Source organism: Falco cherrug, chromosome 20, assembly GCF_023634085.1.
Source record: "Falco cherrug isolate bFalChe1 chromosome 20, bFalChe1.pri, whole genome shotgun sequence".
NCBI lineage: Eukaryota > Metazoa > Chordata > Aves > Falconiformes > Falconidae > Falco > Falco cherrug.
Genome location: NC_073716.1, coordinates 3,853,982 through 3,872,510, shown reverse-complemented (window position 1 = coordinate 3,872,510; position 18,529 = coordinate 3,853,982). Strand labels below are relative to the sequence as shown.

The 18,529-nt window shown below is 40.5% G+C and overlaps 1 protein-coding gene across 3 annotated transcripts; it reads right to left on the bottom strand.

Annotated features, from left to right (window-relative positions):
• Positions 1-1,113: 1,113 nt before the first annotated feature.
• On the bottom strand, positions 1,114-17,462 carry SMARCE1 (SWI/SNF related, matrix associated, actin dependent regulator of chromatin, subfamily e, member 1). Of its 3 annotated transcripts, none has more exons than XM_055697475.1 (11): positions 17,220-17,462; positions 16,328-16,378; positions 15,763-15,806; positions 12,502-12,606; positions 10,118-10,198; positions 8,874-9,005; positions 7,108-7,279; positions 4,357-4,529; positions 3,271-3,372; positions 2,502-2,712; positions 1,114-1,672 (listed from the first exon to the last, which is right to left on the bottom strand). In XM_055697475.1, the coding sequence occupies exons 2-11, from the start codon at positions 16,332-16,334 to the stop codon at positions 1,461-1,463; spliced, it is 1,239 nt and encodes a 412-aa protein (XP_055553450.1). In that variant the 5' UTR covers positions 16,335-16,378; positions 17,220-17,462; the 3' UTR covers positions 1,114-1,460. The 3 variants fall into 3 exon arrangements, with proteins under 3 accessions (XP_055553450.1, XP_055553448.1, XP_055553451.1); XM_055697473.1 differs by having other exon boundaries at positions 12,439-12,606; positions 17,220-17,359; XM_055697476.1 differs by lacking the exon at positions 12,502-12,606 and having other exon boundaries at positions 17,220-17,359.
• Between the last annotated feature and the right edge of the window lie 1,067 nt (positions 17,463-18,529).

Here is an 18,529-nt window from a genome sequence, read left to right as displayed (position 1 = left end):
TTATTATTTTTAGACCATTTAAAAAAAAGACCAAAAGCATTTAAAAAGCATTACCATCTGATATACCCACTATTCCATAAAAACATACCAGTTTCTTGAAGCATATGCATCATGTGTTCTCTTGGAGTTGTAAAGTCACAAAACTGCTTGTATCTGTTGTTGCAATTAAGTGGTTTTCTTCATTAGGGTTTTTGCTTACCTATATAGGGCAAAATGTGGCATTTTCAGTACATTTGTTGAGTTCCCAAAGGTTTTGGAAGCTCATGGCAAGCAAAACTACCATTTTTTACCATTTGTGCTCATGGCAAGCAAAACTACCATTTTTTACCATTTGTGCCTTATTGGTGACTGTTCCCAGAGAACGTGTAGCTGTCCTTTGTACTCTGCTGTATCTCTGGCTGGGGTCATACCAGGGTATCTTAGTGGCAAATAAGGAGTTAATTGGTAAAGAAAAGCAAAAGACTTGTTGAAAAGAATCCTGCATGACAGAAATAAGTCATTTACTTCAAGAAGACTCCACTCAGCCCTTCGGAAATGGATGTCCTGAAACGCTGCCTGCAGAACATGAGCCTCCATCACTGTAGAACAGCTACTCTAGAAAAAGACAACAAAGATTACACCAAAAAACCCCACCTTAGACCAAGTCTTTCAGGCTTACTCAGGAGCACTACTCGTGAGGACCAAAAGCTTTCTTTCAAAGCAAAGATCTGGGCAGCTGCAGCAGATGTTCTCACTGGCCAGAGCTGAAGCAGCAGCGGTATCGCAGGCTAGGCCTGCTGCGGGGCGGTTTGGTTTGGTTAGGGCCAGGAAATGCTCTGGGTTTTATAGGCATCATGTCTGTTTAATGCAAAGGCTGACTTTAAGATGTCTCAGCAGTACTCTAGAACTCTCTAGAAAGCGAGTGGTAGTAACCATCTTTGTGATCTGTGCCACTTCATCAGCCCCCATGACCACAGCACCAGCATCCTGGCTGCAGAGCAGTGCTGGGCTAACTAGGTGTGCTGCGGCAGGGGCAGCCAGCCCCTCTGTGAAGCCAGGTCAGGGGGCCGAGGTGACACACATCTGCATCGTGTTCCAGCCACAAATGAACACAAGGGTCTTTGAGAAATCACATTTTCACTGTGGTAATGTAACTAGAAGAAAGGGGGAAGGCCTGATTTCTAATACAAAACCCAACGCTATCTTTCTAAGGGAGAAATCCCAAGCAATAGTAAATATCTCTCCACATGGTAACAGCTGCGTTTACAGACACACGAGGTTTTCTCTTCTGTCTGTTGTAAAGAGTTCCTTTGCCTCTAAAGGCCCCTTTAAGTTGCAATGCTGATAATCTGACACATTATTAAAACCCAGTATCCTTTGGAGACAAGTGATACAGGCAAGGAAGATACAAAAGGCGCATTATCACATTTTGAAATCAAACCAGTACTTCATTAAAAAAGACACATGAAACGAGTCAGTATTTATTCTTTCTTCTCACTATCCTCAGTGATAGGGTCTGCAGGAGGCTCTTCAACTGTTGCACTGTTGCTTTCCGAACCAGTGTTGCTGTCACTGGTTCCCTCCTCTGCAGTGCTATCGACCCCTTCTTGGCCACTCTCCTTATCGTCTGGGGTAGATGTTCCTTCTTCACCATTCTGCTGATTTTCTGTGCTCTCTTCTGGGTGAGGCTCTTCTGTAACAAGATATTTCTCAGTGTCATCTACATGCCACTACATTTTGCTTGTGCAATTAGAATTTAGGAAGAAACTGAAACTGTCATACATATGAGTACTCCACAGCAGTTATTTCTGTCACCTAGAACATGCAGCGACAGGCACAGCTCTGAAAGACCTTTCGGAGCTCAGGATATGCATGGTCCTGCTGCACGGCATCCTGAAAGTCACCTGCAGCTGCCTGACAGCCCAAGTCCAGCCACAAGAAAGCAAGGGGCCTTGTTAAACCAGCAGCACTAGAATTCAACGCCTTTGGTCCCCTCTCCCTTTCACTCATGCTGTTACAGCAATGACTCACTGAGATACTGGCTGCTGATATGCTTAAATACAATCATATTTTCTAGTGTCACAGTACACAACACAAAAAAGCCTGCAAATCAGCTCATAAGAGCAGCATGGACAGAAGTGCTGTTTATCATCATCTTTGCTAGATGTTGACACTGGGACAAGTAAACTCTTGCAGCTGCTCCTAGCTAAGCAACCTCCGGAAGACGAGTTAGGCTTAGAAAGCTTCCCCTCGCCTTGGGTACATTATACACAAAGCATTACACAGGACTTTGTGGCATCTTATCCTCTCCACTTTTTAAAAGGAGCAATTTAATGAGAAGCAAGCGAACACTGGATTTCACCAAGTTGAAGTTAACTATTCTGAATGTGGTTCTTCTGAAGCTTTTCTTCCTATTAACAGCAAAAATACAGGGCACTACTGTTGGCTAAGCTGAGCCTCTACAGAGATATTTTAATGCTGATCCTTCGAGGATTCTGAAGCTGGTCTTCAAATGCAGTTACCTGTCTCCATTGGAGCACTCTCCTCTTCTTTCTTCTCCTCTATCTTGTTAGCTGCCTGTTCTTCCTCAGCTGCTATGTTATTTTGACTGCGTTCGGCTTGTTCAGCTGCTTCTTTTTCCCTTTCCTCCTGCCTCTTGCGAGCTTGTTCCTCGGCTTGAGCAATTTCAGCTGCAATTTTTTCCATATCCACTTCCACCTTCAAACTGCATAACTAGAAATTAAAAAAGGAGAGCGCCTTTACTACCTCAGTTACATTGAAAAACATCAGTGAAACCCAATTATGAGTTCAATATTTCTACACGCAGCATACTACTTTTCATTTGACAAAGTTCATATTAAAAGCTTCAGTAACTAGGGAAGGAGACACATGCATGTTAACAAAAATAAAAAAAAAAAGAAGGGGGTGGGGGAAGGGGGATAAATAAACAAGGTAAACTTTGTTTGAATGCAGCCAAGGACAGAGCAGCATGTTCTCCACAGCGGCTCTAGGCCACATTCCTCGAGCTGATCTCTAGCAAACTCAAGCAGCGAAGCCTGAAGGCACTTCTAAACTGTACTGGCTGAATGTCACCACTACAGGTCACTGAAGGAGCACGAAATAATGCAAACACTGTGTGCTTTCCAACACCCACACACTAGGACACTGCAGTCATCAGTTGTGTAATTATACATAATTGAACACAGAACTAAACAGAAGTGGGTACAGCACTTGGACAGATGGGTAACTAGCAGATTCCTCTGAGCAAGTGGAAAAAAGCAAAAGCTGTACCCTTTTAAGCTCGTTGTTAAATGATTCTGTGCTTTCCAAAAACTTCCTCTTCTTTTCCTGGTGACGCTCTTCAATTTGCAGAAGCTCTGCTTCTAGTTTACGCTAGAAATGAAATAAATGGTAAGAACTTTAGTATTCAGTCATCTGAAGAACTGGACAAAGTTCACAGCTATGTATAAAAATACTTAGACCAATATTTTAAAACACACTCATATAATACATAAACATCCTTATGCCTTCTTTGATCTAATACCCAATAGCTAAGAAGCGCATGAGTAATTCAGGATTGGCTAGGCATAATATAAATTAAAAATACTACGTACTTGAGGACAATCTTCCAGCACATAATTACAAATTTTCTTTCATATTACATACCCCATAGGTATATAAACACACCTTTGCCACACCAATTACATTCTCGAAAGCAGAAAGACCACAATTCAAAGGAAAGAAGGGATACCACCCTCCTCCACCCTCAGTATCTTTTGTTAATTAAAAAAAATGCAACAAATCTCTAACTAATTCCAGTGTCTTAGTTTTCTTCACCTACATGTAGACTGACTATACTGACAGGGTTCTTTTGTTAACATGCGTGTTTGGAAAATGTAGGCATGTGCCCAGTCAATGCTACATGAAACGTGCAAGAGTAACCTCACTAGATTTCTTTGTATGCATTTCACTTTCATTAAAAGACGTTACAATAGGTATGATTTACTGTAATAAAGAATCTTTACAAACAAGATTCTGAGTCATGTAAGTCACCCGTAAGTCACAACTCTACCAGTGCCTATTACACAGGACACTTACTCTACATACAGAGGGTTATGCATAACAAAGAACTATGGAATAGTTATGATATCCTAAAAACCAAAATACTGTTTTTACCAGGATTCTCAGTAACAAAACAGCACAGAAGGTGAAGCCTCCCATCTTACAACTCCCAAGAAAATCCAGAGATTAGCTATTTGAGTGTACAGAACACTGACATCCAACAAGAATAGTCATGTAGATGATCAAACGATCCGAGACTTGGAGTTCCGCCCAACACCATTACGTTTTAGCTGCCTTCACATAATTTATTTTTACCTGATGAACCATTAAAGATTGAACCTGGCGTTTAAGAACTTGCATTCTGGCTGTTGTGACAACAGACCGGACATCGGGCACCACACTTTCACTCAGTATCTCACTGATGAGACGATGGTTTCTTTGGAAACGAGCTGTGGCTGTGTGCTTCATAGAAAATCCATCGTCGTAATCTGAAACAAAGAGTTTTAAGTGTAACTGCTTTAATTCCACAAAATGCGTACCAAGTCTAATGACACCATACCCACATTACCACTAATTTAAAACAAAATGAGCCCCTTAACACCGGTTGCTGTCGTGTCACAAGGTTCATACTAATGAATATAGATCAGGTTATCAGGAAAAGACAACATGAGGATAGCACACCATTTACACTGGCACAGTTGTAACAGCTATGACTTTACAAGCATTTCCCACATGTCTGAAATCTTGGATTGACCTAGTTATTTACTGTGTTGCTTTCCACATTTCCAGAGTAAGAGGGACTATTAATACACTGAATTTAAAAAAAAAATATTCCTGATTAATCATGTTACCAGCACATTATGCAGTGCAAAATATCAACAGAAGAGTGACTCCTTCACAAATAACCTTTGTAGCACAGATCAAAAGAGACTTGTGTTTTTGAAACACTGAGGAATGAAAACATGAAGTAGTGATACATGTTTACTTGCCACTGAAAATTCACAGTAGTGTATTAAAAGCATTCAGTTATTTTTAAGTAAACATAGTTCTCTAAAGAACAAGTTACTGAAAAGAAAAATACACTTCAGGAGAAGTACACAAGCACACGTGTCATGTCTGGTCTCCTTATAAGCTTCTTGCAGAGAAAAGAAATTAAAGGAAACCCAACAGGAACTAAATTCTCTTCTCTGACAAGCATCTACAGGATTCACTACAAAGAGCTAAAAAAATTACAGGTCAAGGATTTTTTTTCTTCTCTGTGATCAAATTAAAGGAATTTCCAACTTATGGCAAGATACTGGACTTCTGACAATTTTTAACGTAGTCACAGAATGTAACAAAACTACAGCATTATGGATTTTACAAGGACTCATTTTAAAAGTAAGATTCTTTTCTTCTGCTTTGCAGCATCAAACTGAATGTTTTTCTGTATCTAGCAGCACTCAAAAGCTTCCAGCCCATAGAAGACAGAAATCTTTCTATTATTTCTTCTACACTTTTTCAAGGAAATGATGCAAAGCCTTTCAACATAATAAAAATCAAAACACAGCCTGCAGCTTTGGTATCAAGAACCTATCTACAAAACAGACTCCAAAATATTCAAGTCAAACTAATTAGAACCTGAAGCATGGTAATTAAATAGCATTAAGTACTGGGGAGGAAACAAACTCAGAAGAAACTTATGAAGTACAATTCATATTTAGCCGAGTATTACAATCAGGTAGGCAACAGGTATGAATTATCATCCAGAATGATGTCCTGTAGAAAAGTCCAGGAGAAGAAGAAAAAGAAGTCTTCCTAATGGAGATCCCTCTCCCAACTATTCACAGATATCATAAGGAGAATTCTAATGTATCATGCCAGAAAGTATTATGAAAGAAGATAGCTACTTTAATGGAAGTCTGTCTCCTTTATTTCTAAGTGTTATGTTCAAGTGCTCGTTGAGGTATCTGACTAAATAAAGCAAAAAGAGAAAGACAGTGGATGACAACAGATTTGCAAGAGACAAGTATTAAGCACATTGGTCTCCTTAGAATTGGGCCTTTGTCCTCTTAGCAAGATCCCTTTTATGCTAAAGGCTCTTGATCCCAGTGCCGGGCAGGATCTGTCAGAAGCAAATTTCCATCACAAAACCCAACTTGCTGTTTTGTCCCAGATGTAAACAGATGCAACTTGGGACCTGGTACAGCTGGTTCTGGCCGAGTTCATCTGGCTCAGGTAGCACCAAACAGAGTTTGAAGTCCCAAAATGCCAGCTACCTGAACACTAAATATTATCTATATAGATTTTGGAGTTACTTCACAGTGGGGAAAGTGCTGCTTGTCATGAGCTTTATCTCAAGGGTGTGCTTTTACAAGGAAGAAGGAAAAAAAAAAAAAAAAAAAAAGGGTGTAACTGACTGAGTACATTTTTCACCCTCACACCCTCAGGTTTCAACAAGTATTTGACCATGAATGTAGAAAGCAGACATTAGGTATGTGAGCGAGTTTTCCCACTGGGTGGGGTGCACTTCCTTGCAGTCAAATAAACTTTCAGATTTTTCCTCATCAACTTGTCAACAGCAAGGGTAACTTATTTTCTAAACAATCTCAAATGACAGTTGTTGAACACATTCAAAGTTCAGGTGCTCTTAATCATACCAAAACTCTGCCTATCAGAATTATGTGCTTCTGGTAATAAAAGCACAAAACTCCATTCAAGCTGGATTAAATCAGGCAGCTAAGCCTTTTACAGTGCATATGTTAAAGCCATTACAGAATTTAAGCAGACTTATTTGTTTTGAATTGTAAGCATTATTTCACACATAATTAAGGGTTGGAATAACTTTTATCACTGGCTTGCCACCTTAGTTTTTGGAAACAGATAAAGTCAGCTGTTAGCTGTATGAAATAAAAAATGATTATGAAAAATCAGTATTAAAGGTATCAAAACAGAAACGAAGTCACATTAAATGTTGTGAAAGCTGTACACTGGTAGTTTTGCGTATCTGGCATCCATTTCTCTATCCTGTCGGTCCTGTAATGAGACTGCCTCACTGGATGTGCATACAAATTCCCTTCTGCTTACCATCGGGGTCTTCTGCTGGCTGTATACTCATGTAAGGTTCACCTTTCTCCATGCGTGACTGCCTTTGCCGGCTTTCTTCTTCCAACGCAGCCTCAGCACGACTTTTTGCGTTGATGTAGGCAAGGTATGCAGGAGAGTTATGGTAGGCCTTCATGGACTCATTGTACTCTATCTGAAATGTGACCAATATTGTTTGATTGCACCATTGGACGGTTTCAGACTTGACATAACTGCAGTCTGTATAACCCACATTGTAGTTATACAGCCAAAGCGATTTTGAATCATCTGGCTGATACACAGACGACCATACTCAGTCTCTCAAGTCGTTCTTTTTACAGATTAGAACTTCTTGCACAGTCATTCATGTTTTAAAAATACTAGCTGGGCTTTTAGTAGTTTTTTTTTTCCCAGTTTTAGTATCTGAGAAGTCTTAGGATAGCTTTGGTTTTTGAGATTTAAAAAAATCAAACATCTCAGAACAAGGTATTTATGATCAGATGAACTCTGTTAAAGTAAAAAAAAATGAATTAACTTTAAATACTCTCAATAATTCTCTGGAATTCTAACTAGATCTCTGATTCTGATTTCTTCTCTTTCCTTACTGCAGTATGTCATGAACCAGTTTTCAGAATAACTTATGATTTTTCCGTTCTTTGATCCATCCCCACACTGGGACGATACAGAGTGCTGCAGCCAGACTACTGTCGCCTCCTGGTAGCAGGACTGCATCACTATTTGCACCTTCTTTGAAGTATTTTTCCCTTTGAATTGCTTTCTTTAATCTCACTTTCAAAATCTGCCAAGTCTAGATTTTGTACAGTGATTGGAAATATTGCCAATGAAAAAAAGAGATATAACCTACGATATTGTTAGAAGTACCTAAATGTCTTGTTCTTTTTATGATTAGGCCTGGAATCCTTCTACCTAGGCACTGTAAAAATATAAACAAGACGGCCCCTGCCCCAAGGAGCTTACAATCTAAACATCATTACCAAGTTAAAAAATAGGATATTTTTTTTTTTCAACTAAGAGCATCTGGCTTGGAAGTACTTCTCTACTGACTTGGAATAAAACCAGCTTAGATTTGACCAGGTTATACACAGCCTCAGATGCTTACTAGGTTTAAGCACAACACAGCAGCTGGACAATTTTCCCTTTGTACTTTAGGATCACAGTAACAGTCTTGTAAAGGTCCTCAACACTTACCAACCTAGACATGAGGTAGCTGTCATCTTTTGTCATTAAGACCAATAAAACCCAAACAAAACCACAAGAAAAGCCTAAAAGTGGTAGCATGTAGCATTTTTCTATTAAGAAACAAAACACTATGCCATAGCGTGGAGTTATACCAGATCACACCATGAAAACCAAACCCTATGTGACTGGAAGTCTTTTACGAACACATTCATGACAATAGCAGAAGTTGCAGAGCACCAGTTTTGAAAGAGGATTTTGGTGTTGAGACAATCTTTTCAATACTGATGTTGTACAATCAAATCCGTTCATTAAACAGTTAAAATCGACACTCAATTATAAATACTTCATTTTGAATTAGGTCTAAAAACTGACCAGTCACAGTTGATGTACAGTTATTTTAAAAAAAAAAAAAATCTAAAAGACGTGTCAGGACATACTTCCATTTAAGTTACATACAGGGGTCTCGTGAATGCCTCATACACCACTGCATGGGTAAGATGAATTTTTCTTCTCAGACCAGTTCCTAGAAGAATCAGCTGTAATAAACATCCCAGATTTCTTCCATTTACCTTTTCAGCTTCATATTCATTCAAATACTCTTGCTTCTCTTCATCAGTGAGATCTCGCCACATTCCTCCAATAATCTTGCCAATTTCCCATAACTTCAAATCAGGATTGGACGCCTTCACTTGGTCCCAGACCTTAACAGAAACAGCTGGAGCTTTACTAATGATATCTAAATACTTCCAAATTAAACATTTTATATTGTCATCTCAGTGTTCTTTCTGGAATCACCATGAAAAACAGGATTAAGTTAGGAATGAGTCTGGCTAAACTATTTCGATTATTTTCTGGGGCAGGAAGTCAGTAGGAAGCCATCTACTGAAACAGGCAATTGCTGAAATGGCTTTGGTTTCATGAGAATATTGCCTTTAACCCTCTTAATTCTCTTCTTAAATGCACATCGCTGCATCTCTGGGAAAAAAAAATGCTACTGAGTAAACACATCCAGCAGTAGATTATGATAAAGAGCACTGAGCTTTTCAGATCAGTATGTAACATTTCAAAATTTTTTCAGTCTTGCTGATCAATTTGAGTTCCAACAAGTTCTGACTCCACCAAAAAAGTTTCTAACTTTATAGGGAAAAAAAAAGGAGAGCTGCCAGTGTTATTTCTTGCTGCGCCACTTGACTTTTATTTTTTTGTTGATGTTTTTTTTGCCTAAGACAGACATGCTGGTAAAGATACTTTACCAGAAGTGGAAGAAATTCCTTCTGGCTCACCCGCTTCAGACAGGCTGACATGCCCTCCCCATGCCCCATCAGATTTCAGACTCCACAAGAGTCTCTCTCCTACTTTCTGTCAAACAGTTCATAGAATAGCGAAGTAAACGTTGCCACAGGCTAGGTTGGTGAAGGAGAACATGCAAAGTCCACTCATTGCTACTCTTCAGTCCAGCTACAGCACTGTACCAAGCCCAGTATACCGCAAGGAATACTTCCTTTATATAAAAAAGTTCTGTCAGTAAGTCACAGGAACTTCTGAATGTGGCAGGGTGGATCCTTGTCAGCAGAGACAGTGGTAGTAATTATCATTTTAGAGAAATCTTTTCCCCCCAGAAATTGGCAACTGTATGAACAGACTACTGCTTTATCCTGAAGGGCAATGCATCTGTACTTTACAATTCCCTTAAAAGAATGTGCAGGCTGTTAGAAGTAAAAGTTTAGAAGCTGAAACTAAGATAACAGCAATTAATTGTTAGCACATACGAACACTAACTTTTATTGTTACTTGTTTGACACTGTATACCCACCTTCCGGCTGTACCTCATGTAGGGCATCAGGGGCTTGTCTGGGGGTTTGGGGGGCTTTGGGATGGTAATACCAGAGGAAGCCTATAAAAGAACCGAATAAATCCATTCGTTAATGTGATCGCTGGACAGTTTCTACACACACTACTTCTGGAAAACACTCATTCTTGTGCAGTTAACATAAACCAGCCACACACCCACACCCACCAAGAGAAGCGAGCAACATCACAAAAAATAAAATCACCCAAACTGTGAACAGGTATTAACTAGAGCGGGTCCTCACAGTAATATTTTTCCAATCTTTGTCCTTTTATCTGTAAGTTTACAGAGTAGTAACTAGATAAATCTTCAAAAAGGCTCCATATTCTTAAAACTGAAATAGACAGCTTAGGAGTTTACATAGAAACACCAATCCCAGCAGGTTGTTTTTCTCACTTCTGATGAGCAATTTATTTTACCTGTTTTGACAAATTTAACAGGGCTACCGTACAGGTGAAAAGAGATAAAGTCTAAGATCATGAAGTTTGAGACATTCATTTTAGTAATGTATTTTTCAGCAAAATTTGTCAGTGGCAATTTGGAGCCAATTAAACTACTCGTTGTAAAAGGAAAACCCTACGCAACTGAGCTGTAAATGTGCGTATTATTTGCATCCAACCTGCACTGAATTGTCCAAATTAGCCTGTAACATCCTTCTGTGCCCTTATCTTCCTTCAGGTCTGTACACTGTCAAGCCTGCTGCTTGCACTAAATCAAGGACACTAAGCACTAACTCTTGCTGATGGAAAGTTGTTGCATCCCCTCTTGTCCACTCAATCTCCAAAACACCTGACAGGGTTTTTCTCCCAAAGTAGTGCAGTAACATCACAGCCCCTGCCAGCTGCAGGTTCTGAAAACCTCCACTCTTCAAGCACTTGCACATGCGAGGAGTTCTACTGTATTAAGTGGGAGCATTTTCATAAAAATATAAAGCAGCTGCAAGATCTTTCAAGACTACAGCCACAGATAAGCAAATACTTGTATTTGGCCAAGAAGGCTCATGTCATGTATTCAGCTTTCAAGTTTTTCCTCTTGATACTTTTTGTTTTGCTGAACTTATGGAGCTCTATGAAACAATGCATACAGGATTGTGTATAAATAATGTACATGAGGTATATGCATTACCAAAATGTATACATATATACACATACAGATGGATTTGAAAAACATTAACGGAAATTGTTTAATGCTTTTAAATTAACAGGAATTTAAAGACACCATACATATATAGATATATGCATGGCAGAGAAAGCTGTATATGCTTATGACATACAGAAACAATGAAAGTTCTCAGACAAAACCTAACTTATTCTTGTATAAGGAAAAAAGTATATATTCAGACAGTACGTTCAGTCAAGTTCCAGCTTGTACGGGGAAGGTCTCTTCTGTAAAAGTTTTTAATAAACTAGATGAACTTCATATATGAAGTTTGAAAGAAGATTTATATGAGAGACATTTAAAAAAAACCTGAAACACTTCAATAAAAGCACCACATATTTGTTATTTGAGAAACCTTTATATCACGTTGCAAGCTAATCAAATATTTTGATGTAAAGTTTTACATGAAAAACCTTAAAAGTTCTGAGAATTACAGAAACTTTTTTTAAAAAAACAACAGGGATTTACTCTATTTCTGTTGTGTTAGTTACAAGAATGTTACACTTCCACAGTCCATTTTTGTTTCCTAACTGCATCCAACACTCAGGACTATACCTGTATTTGAAAGGATCACTTGACTCCATCTCACTTTGTTTTCTCCAAGAAAAATGAATGGAACATCCATTTTCCACACGCTGACAAGAGTACATAAAATCTGAAATAATTCTGTTCTTCTACACTTGAAAAAAAAGATTTCTGAACTTGGGACCTTGTAGTTATTACCAGACTAGGACTAGAAAGAAAAATAAAGGCTTGCACTTCCAGCATGGCTCAACAGTACGACGCAACTACTATCAACGAACTCTGGCTTGCAAAATGTTCTCCTTATTTTTGTGCCAATAAATCTCAATAAAATGAGCAGTTCCCTCCCTCCAAGAATTTGCACCCACACTACAGAACTTTTCCCTAAGCATGCAGTGGTCACTGAAGACCACAGACTGTCTTTTTGAAGTTCTGCATCATACATGATTACCACATTTTTTTTTTCTCTGCTGAGTAGAAGTCCATTTTCCTGCAAAAGGTTTCAGAGTGAAAGGAAAGGGGGGTAGGGGGTGGGAAATAAGAATCAGAAGTACTTTTTTGTTTTATAAAGAAGTGGCAGCAGCCAAGACTCAGAAGAACCTAACTCTAAAGCCATTTCTGGTCAATTCCTGTTGTTTGCCGGATGATGTAATAGTTGATTCTCCTACCGTGACCCGGCTGTTGGTGCCCGGGTTCCCTCCCAGCCTGTAGTTGTTGTAGGCCAGATGGCTGTATGGATTGTATCCCACAAACCCTGGTGTGCTGGGCATTTGCTGATGGAAACAAATGAGACAAAAACACGAATGAGAAATGAGCTCAAACGAGAACACAGAAATGAAAATGAACTGCAATATGGCATGCAAAAGCAACCAGAATTTAAACAAGCAAATGAGGTGTAGCAGTTGGTATCTTCTCAAGACACAAAACTTACTCCAGTATAAACCTATTAAGGAAACAGGATTTTTAAGCAAATGTGTCACTACAAATTTCTGTCTGAAGCTGGTGATTTTATTTGTTAAGTGTGTAACTCATTTAAACAAGTATCCTACAAATCCAGTTCATGGCTAATAAAATTTTCCAACATAAGCCAGCAAGTGATTTGGAAAGACTCTTATATCCAAAGGGTTAAGCTTACAAGGCATCACAGCACACAGTCATCGGGCAGAAATCCTCAGTATCATTTAGTATACCAATGAATACCCCTATCTGCTTTCCCAACCAACATTGTACTGTTGATAAAAAAAAAAAAAAAAAAAAAGGGGTGGGGAGCAGCTGGAAATCTCTCTCAAAGCACCATCTGTGCACCACTACCAGTATCCAAAGACTTTACTGCTTTACTGGTGCTTTGCAAAACAAGTATTTCAGGGAACTGGGATTAGAAAGCTGGGAGAGAAGACAATTCACAGAGATATGCTTCTGTTAAGAGGTAGGCTGCAGTCTGACAAGAGTTGAGGGACCTGCAGTAAGATCTACAGGTCAGAAACTATAAACTAGTCTTAACAGATCACCGAATCCAAGACAATTTAAAAGGATAATCAGTAAATCTTCATTCTTGAAAGTGGATCGATTCATTCTCACCTCAGTAACGTAGAAAGATCTAATTTTTTTAATTTCTTACCCATCATCTACAATCAAGTTATCAGAAGGTATTCCTGTATTCCCCTCCTCACATAAATCTCTCCTGCCTTCTTCCATTACCCCCCACTTCCCAATCAAATTCTGTTGGAAACAAATGGATCAACCATTTAATAGTAATTGTGTTCAAGTCCTGACTGTGATGGTCCCGTCATTCCATTAGGATTCATGATATCCTGTAGTGTTTCTAGACATTTAAGTGTTGTCCACACAGTGTCCCACGCTTTAGCAGCACTTTGGCTCTAGTAAGAAACACATTCTAACAGTCTTTAAAGTTATCTGCTGATGGGCCCGTTCTAGATTACGGTTACAAAAATTCTGCAAATAGGTTCAGGATTCCAAGAACCAAGGTTTGACAAATACAAACACTGAACAAAAATAACCCATAAGCTAAACTACATTAACTTTTGAAGCTTTCAAGTATATGTAGACACGCTGAAGTTAAGTTTATTTCTAAACATACAAATACAGAGTAAAATTATCCCTTAACAGTCAGGCTTCAAATATATGTTTTGTTGCCAAACTTTTAAAACCTCAGTCACAGCAGTTGACATTTACTCAATCTGTATGCCTGTGATCATGACATACACATTCACTATTTAATAAGGCGCCATTTTACTATAGTTTTCTGTATTACCATAACAAGAGGTTTTGAATAGTTGAACTACACCTCTTCAATAAAATCAGATGACAATTGTAATCTCAGTCTGCTTAATTCTTTATTTCTGCAAGACAGGATTTAAATGTTACCAGGGAACTACCTTGCATTACCTGGAGAATTTTTACTTTCAGCTATAATACTGTAGTTAGGAGAACTACTGGTATTTTGTTGACTGTAGTTACTGGAACTGGCTGTGGAAGAACAAGCAAGGTTATTTGTCTACTTTTATGACTTGTGTTAACAGAGCACAGACTATCATGTGAAGGACTGTATAAAACATAAGTAATACAGCAGATGCTTGAAAGTCAGGTAATGCATGTCACTAGTTGCGGTTTTGAAATTTGTTTCATGTACCCTTCTGAAGACTTCTGTCTTGACTAAAGAATGCACCGCATCCATATAAACTGTTTAACAACTTCCATAATCATAATCCCAAAGGAATCACACATGTACATGCACAGCTCTCGATGCAGTAATCCAGTTGTAAGGTAGATGCCATCATGTTCCTCCTAATACTGGCACAAATCTATTAAGTTGCATGCAAAAGGAAAACTCTGAACATACGCAAATAAAGTTTTATTTATGCAAATTTTTAAGAACATGACTTATATTTATACATTATATAACTTTCAAGCCTCTTTACATTTAAAATATGGCACAATAAATTTGAAGGATCACATTTCACCTAAATCCCATCCTGCAGTTTTCATCCCAGATGCAGGATCAGGGACACTACTAGCAGAGTTTTCAAGTTTCTCTGGTGAAAAAAAAAAATACCACTATAGCATCTTTGCTCATTCCTCTGTACAAAAAGACTCTTATTTTCTCATGTGAATATGTTTCTCCTAAAATGCAAGCTATTTAGAAATGTGAGCGCTACCGAAGAGATGCATTTGCTTTCAAATGCTTTCCTGACCACAGTGTACTGGTATTTTAGTACCTTTTTATACACGCATGAATACAACTAGATGCGATTCAAAGCTACTGTTCATATTTTCCTCAGTGTCATTTCATAGCATTTTAATAAATTAAAATATTTCTCATGCCACAGACCTCAAAATAGCAGTCACTTCGAGAAATCTGAATAAGACTGGCATCATGAGCATTTCATTATTCTGACCCAATAGCTAGGTTGGACTCAATCTTAAAGGCCTTTTCCAACCTAAACAATTCTATAATTATTTAACAGAATTTTGCATACTCATGCATTCCACCATAAATCAGCTTGGTACATGAAAAAATGCAGTTTGCCCATGATTTGGGCATCAGTTAAGCAAGAAGTTTTAGAACTGAACATACCAGTTTGTTCTTAAATATTACAATATATGTTGCAACCCACTGTGAATAATTTTAGACTGACTGCTTACAGAAAAAAAAGGATCTGCAGAATCTATCCTTAAAAGTGAAACAAGTTTATTCAGCTTCTCTTTCACAAACTGCTTCAGGGGGAAAAAAAAAACCCCAACAAAACAAACCCATTAATTTAAAGAGTGTATACCATATTGATAACAAAACAGAAGGAGTTTGTGTTTCCAATACAGGAAGGTAATGCAACTCCGTAATTATTACTCTGGTAAGTTATTAAAGACTGTATTACCATCTCTGTATTAATGAGAGAAATCACTATACTTACGGTTGCAGGAGCTGGGGTAGGAGGTGGGGCGTAAGATGGCCTTTCTGTTAAGATACAAATGTAAGCAATTTTTTTTTCCCCCCCTTGAAAATCTGAACTGATTTTTTTAAGGCATCTGCTGTGGCAAACATTTAAACAATTTACAAAAACAAGACAGAAATCCTACTCTCAAAGACTTTGCATTTTGCCACTGAAGAGCATAAAGCAAAGAACACAAGAGAAAAAAAAATATTTAAGACCACACCATTGCTATATTGCTAGCCTTTTATTTAGGCATAAGACTGAATATGAAATCCATTTATATGTACAACAATTAAAAAGTAGTTAAGCAAAAAATGCAGTGGAACAGGATTTTGGAGAAGCTGTGGTATTTGGATTTCCTATGAAAACAATATGTCAGAAATGAGCCACAGCAAGATTTAAGGCCAAGAGTTTGGTCAGAAATTACGACATTTCACATCATTCCTTTTAACGCAAGGAATAACAGGATTATAATCACCAACAGGCTTTGCTGAACCAGCTCTTTAATTCATCAAGTTAAAGGAAGAAAAATCTGAAAACTTACTTGACATTTTGATAGGCAAATTTTCAGCCACCTGACATTATATTTGTACTTCTGAAAGACAAAAGAATATCACGCTATTAAGTATTATACCTTTGCTTCCCCAAGTCTTTGAAACTTCAGTTATTACCTTTACCACTGATTATGAAAGTGTTGCCAATTCTGAAATAAAGACAAAAGAATTTCTAAAAATTCAAGGTGTAATATCTTTGAAAAATTAGCGTGCTTTCCAAGGAATCTGGCCTTAAATAGCTGTGAAATAACTCTTGAGGTTTGCGTCCTCTTCATGTTAAAGGTTTTAAGCGTGTCTCTATGTATTTTTTCCCTTCAGAAATAAAGGGAATATACCCATTGTCCATTTCAGAAAATTAGTGTTAATGTATAAGTGACCAAAGAACATGCCCTTTACACAGCACAAAAAAAATAATAATTAAAAAACTACCGAACACAGCAGCACAGCCATGAGATTTAACCTTTCAGCAACAAGCCCATCGATGTGCATGGAAAAAGCGGTATTTTTTTGCGGCTTTTCTCTTCAGGTGCCTCCTCCGAAGCTGCAGCAGAAGTCGCCCCTCCTGCAATTCCTGGTTAGCAGCGTGCAGGGCTCTCGGCCCCGCCGCCCCCCACAGGGGTCCCCGGGCCTCACGGCCCCACTCCCGGGGACCAGCGCCGGGAAACGCCGGGGGGACGGCCGCACCCCCCCCCCCCCCCCCCCCGCCCCTCACCCACCACGACAACCGGCGGAGGACGCAGCTCGCTCAGCCGCTAACAGGGAGGAGATCAGGGCCTGCTCCCTCACCCCCTCCAGCCAGGCTGCTCCCCGGGCCACACCGTGCCCCCGGGCCTGCCCGCCTCATAGCTGCCGGGCCAGGCCGGATGGGCCGCCCCAACTCACCCGCTCCAGCGCCGGCCGCGCTCCCTTTGTTCCCCACCAGGCCGGGGCGGCGGCGAGGACGGCGCCTGCGCGCCCTGTTCCGCACTTTCGACACGTCGCCCCCGCCCTGCCGGCAGCTGGTTTCTCTTTTCAGGGGGAGGCGGCTCGCCCGCCCCGCTGCCCCTCGGGCCCCCGCTGGGCTGGGGCCTTCCCCGTAGCCTCCGGGGCCGGTGGGGCTGGAAGGGCTTGTGGCGAATCTGCGGGATGCAGGGGGCAAAGGCGATCCGGGCGCGGGGTGCGGCCCCCGTCATTACCGGGAAGGCGGTACCGCCTCACCCGGGCGGGGCGTCTTACCGGTGCTCCCGAGGCACCGCGCGGGCTCTGCCGCAGGCTCGCAGTCTCCAGCACCGCGCTTGTCCCCTTCGCGACAGTCAGGGGAAGGCGCGGGCGGGAAGCTGCCCCCCCTTCACGTTCTTGTCAGCTCAGCCGAGCCACCTCCCCGCGGGGCAGCCCCCCCAGTCCCCATCCCCCCGGTGTTGGCGGGACCGGGAGAGGCGGCGGCGCCGTGTCCCGGTGGCGAATCTGCGGCGCAGAGCGGGGAGGGGGGGAGGGCGGCGCCTCACGGCCGCAGGTTTGGCGCCTTTTTCCCCTCAGAGGGAGCGCGCGGCGCCCTGAGGCGCCCGGGCTGCACAGGCGGCGGCTGGAGAAACGCTGTGGTGTAATGTGCGACTAACCCCATAAAGACAGGCGCTAAGGTCAGGTGAACGGCCCTGTGGGGAGCCCTGCGTCTGTGTAAGGGGTGCGGTGAGGTGCTGAAATAGTGGTTTGGGAATGGCATCCCTTCAGAAAAGGTTCAGCAGGATGTGGCCCTCCGTCTGGTCGTGCTTGCTGTGCCATGAGGAAAGGTGGGAGGATGCCAGTGCGTCGATGAAAGGTGTGAACAGAAGGCGGCCTAGGGGAAGCCTGTGCAGTGGTGTGAAGGAATGCTGGTCATATGGGCTATGGGAGAGATCCTAGTTTATAAATCTGTGTAGTTTATAATTTTGAACTAAGTCAGACTTGGGACAGCTAGCTGCTGAGTACAGGGGATTGTGAATTACAGAATAGACTGGAAGCAGTGGAATTACCCAGAACAATTTCTTGCAGAAATTTCTGAAGGTATCATACACAGAGGTAAAAAGCTTGCAAATACAAACTACATTACACCATATGGCTCTGATTGTGTGAGGAAGATGAAGAATTTCAGATCCCAGCATTCAGCACAGGAGTGTTTTTTGTTTTTGTTTTTGTTTTTTTTTACAGTGAAAATTGTTAATGTGACTGAATTAAAT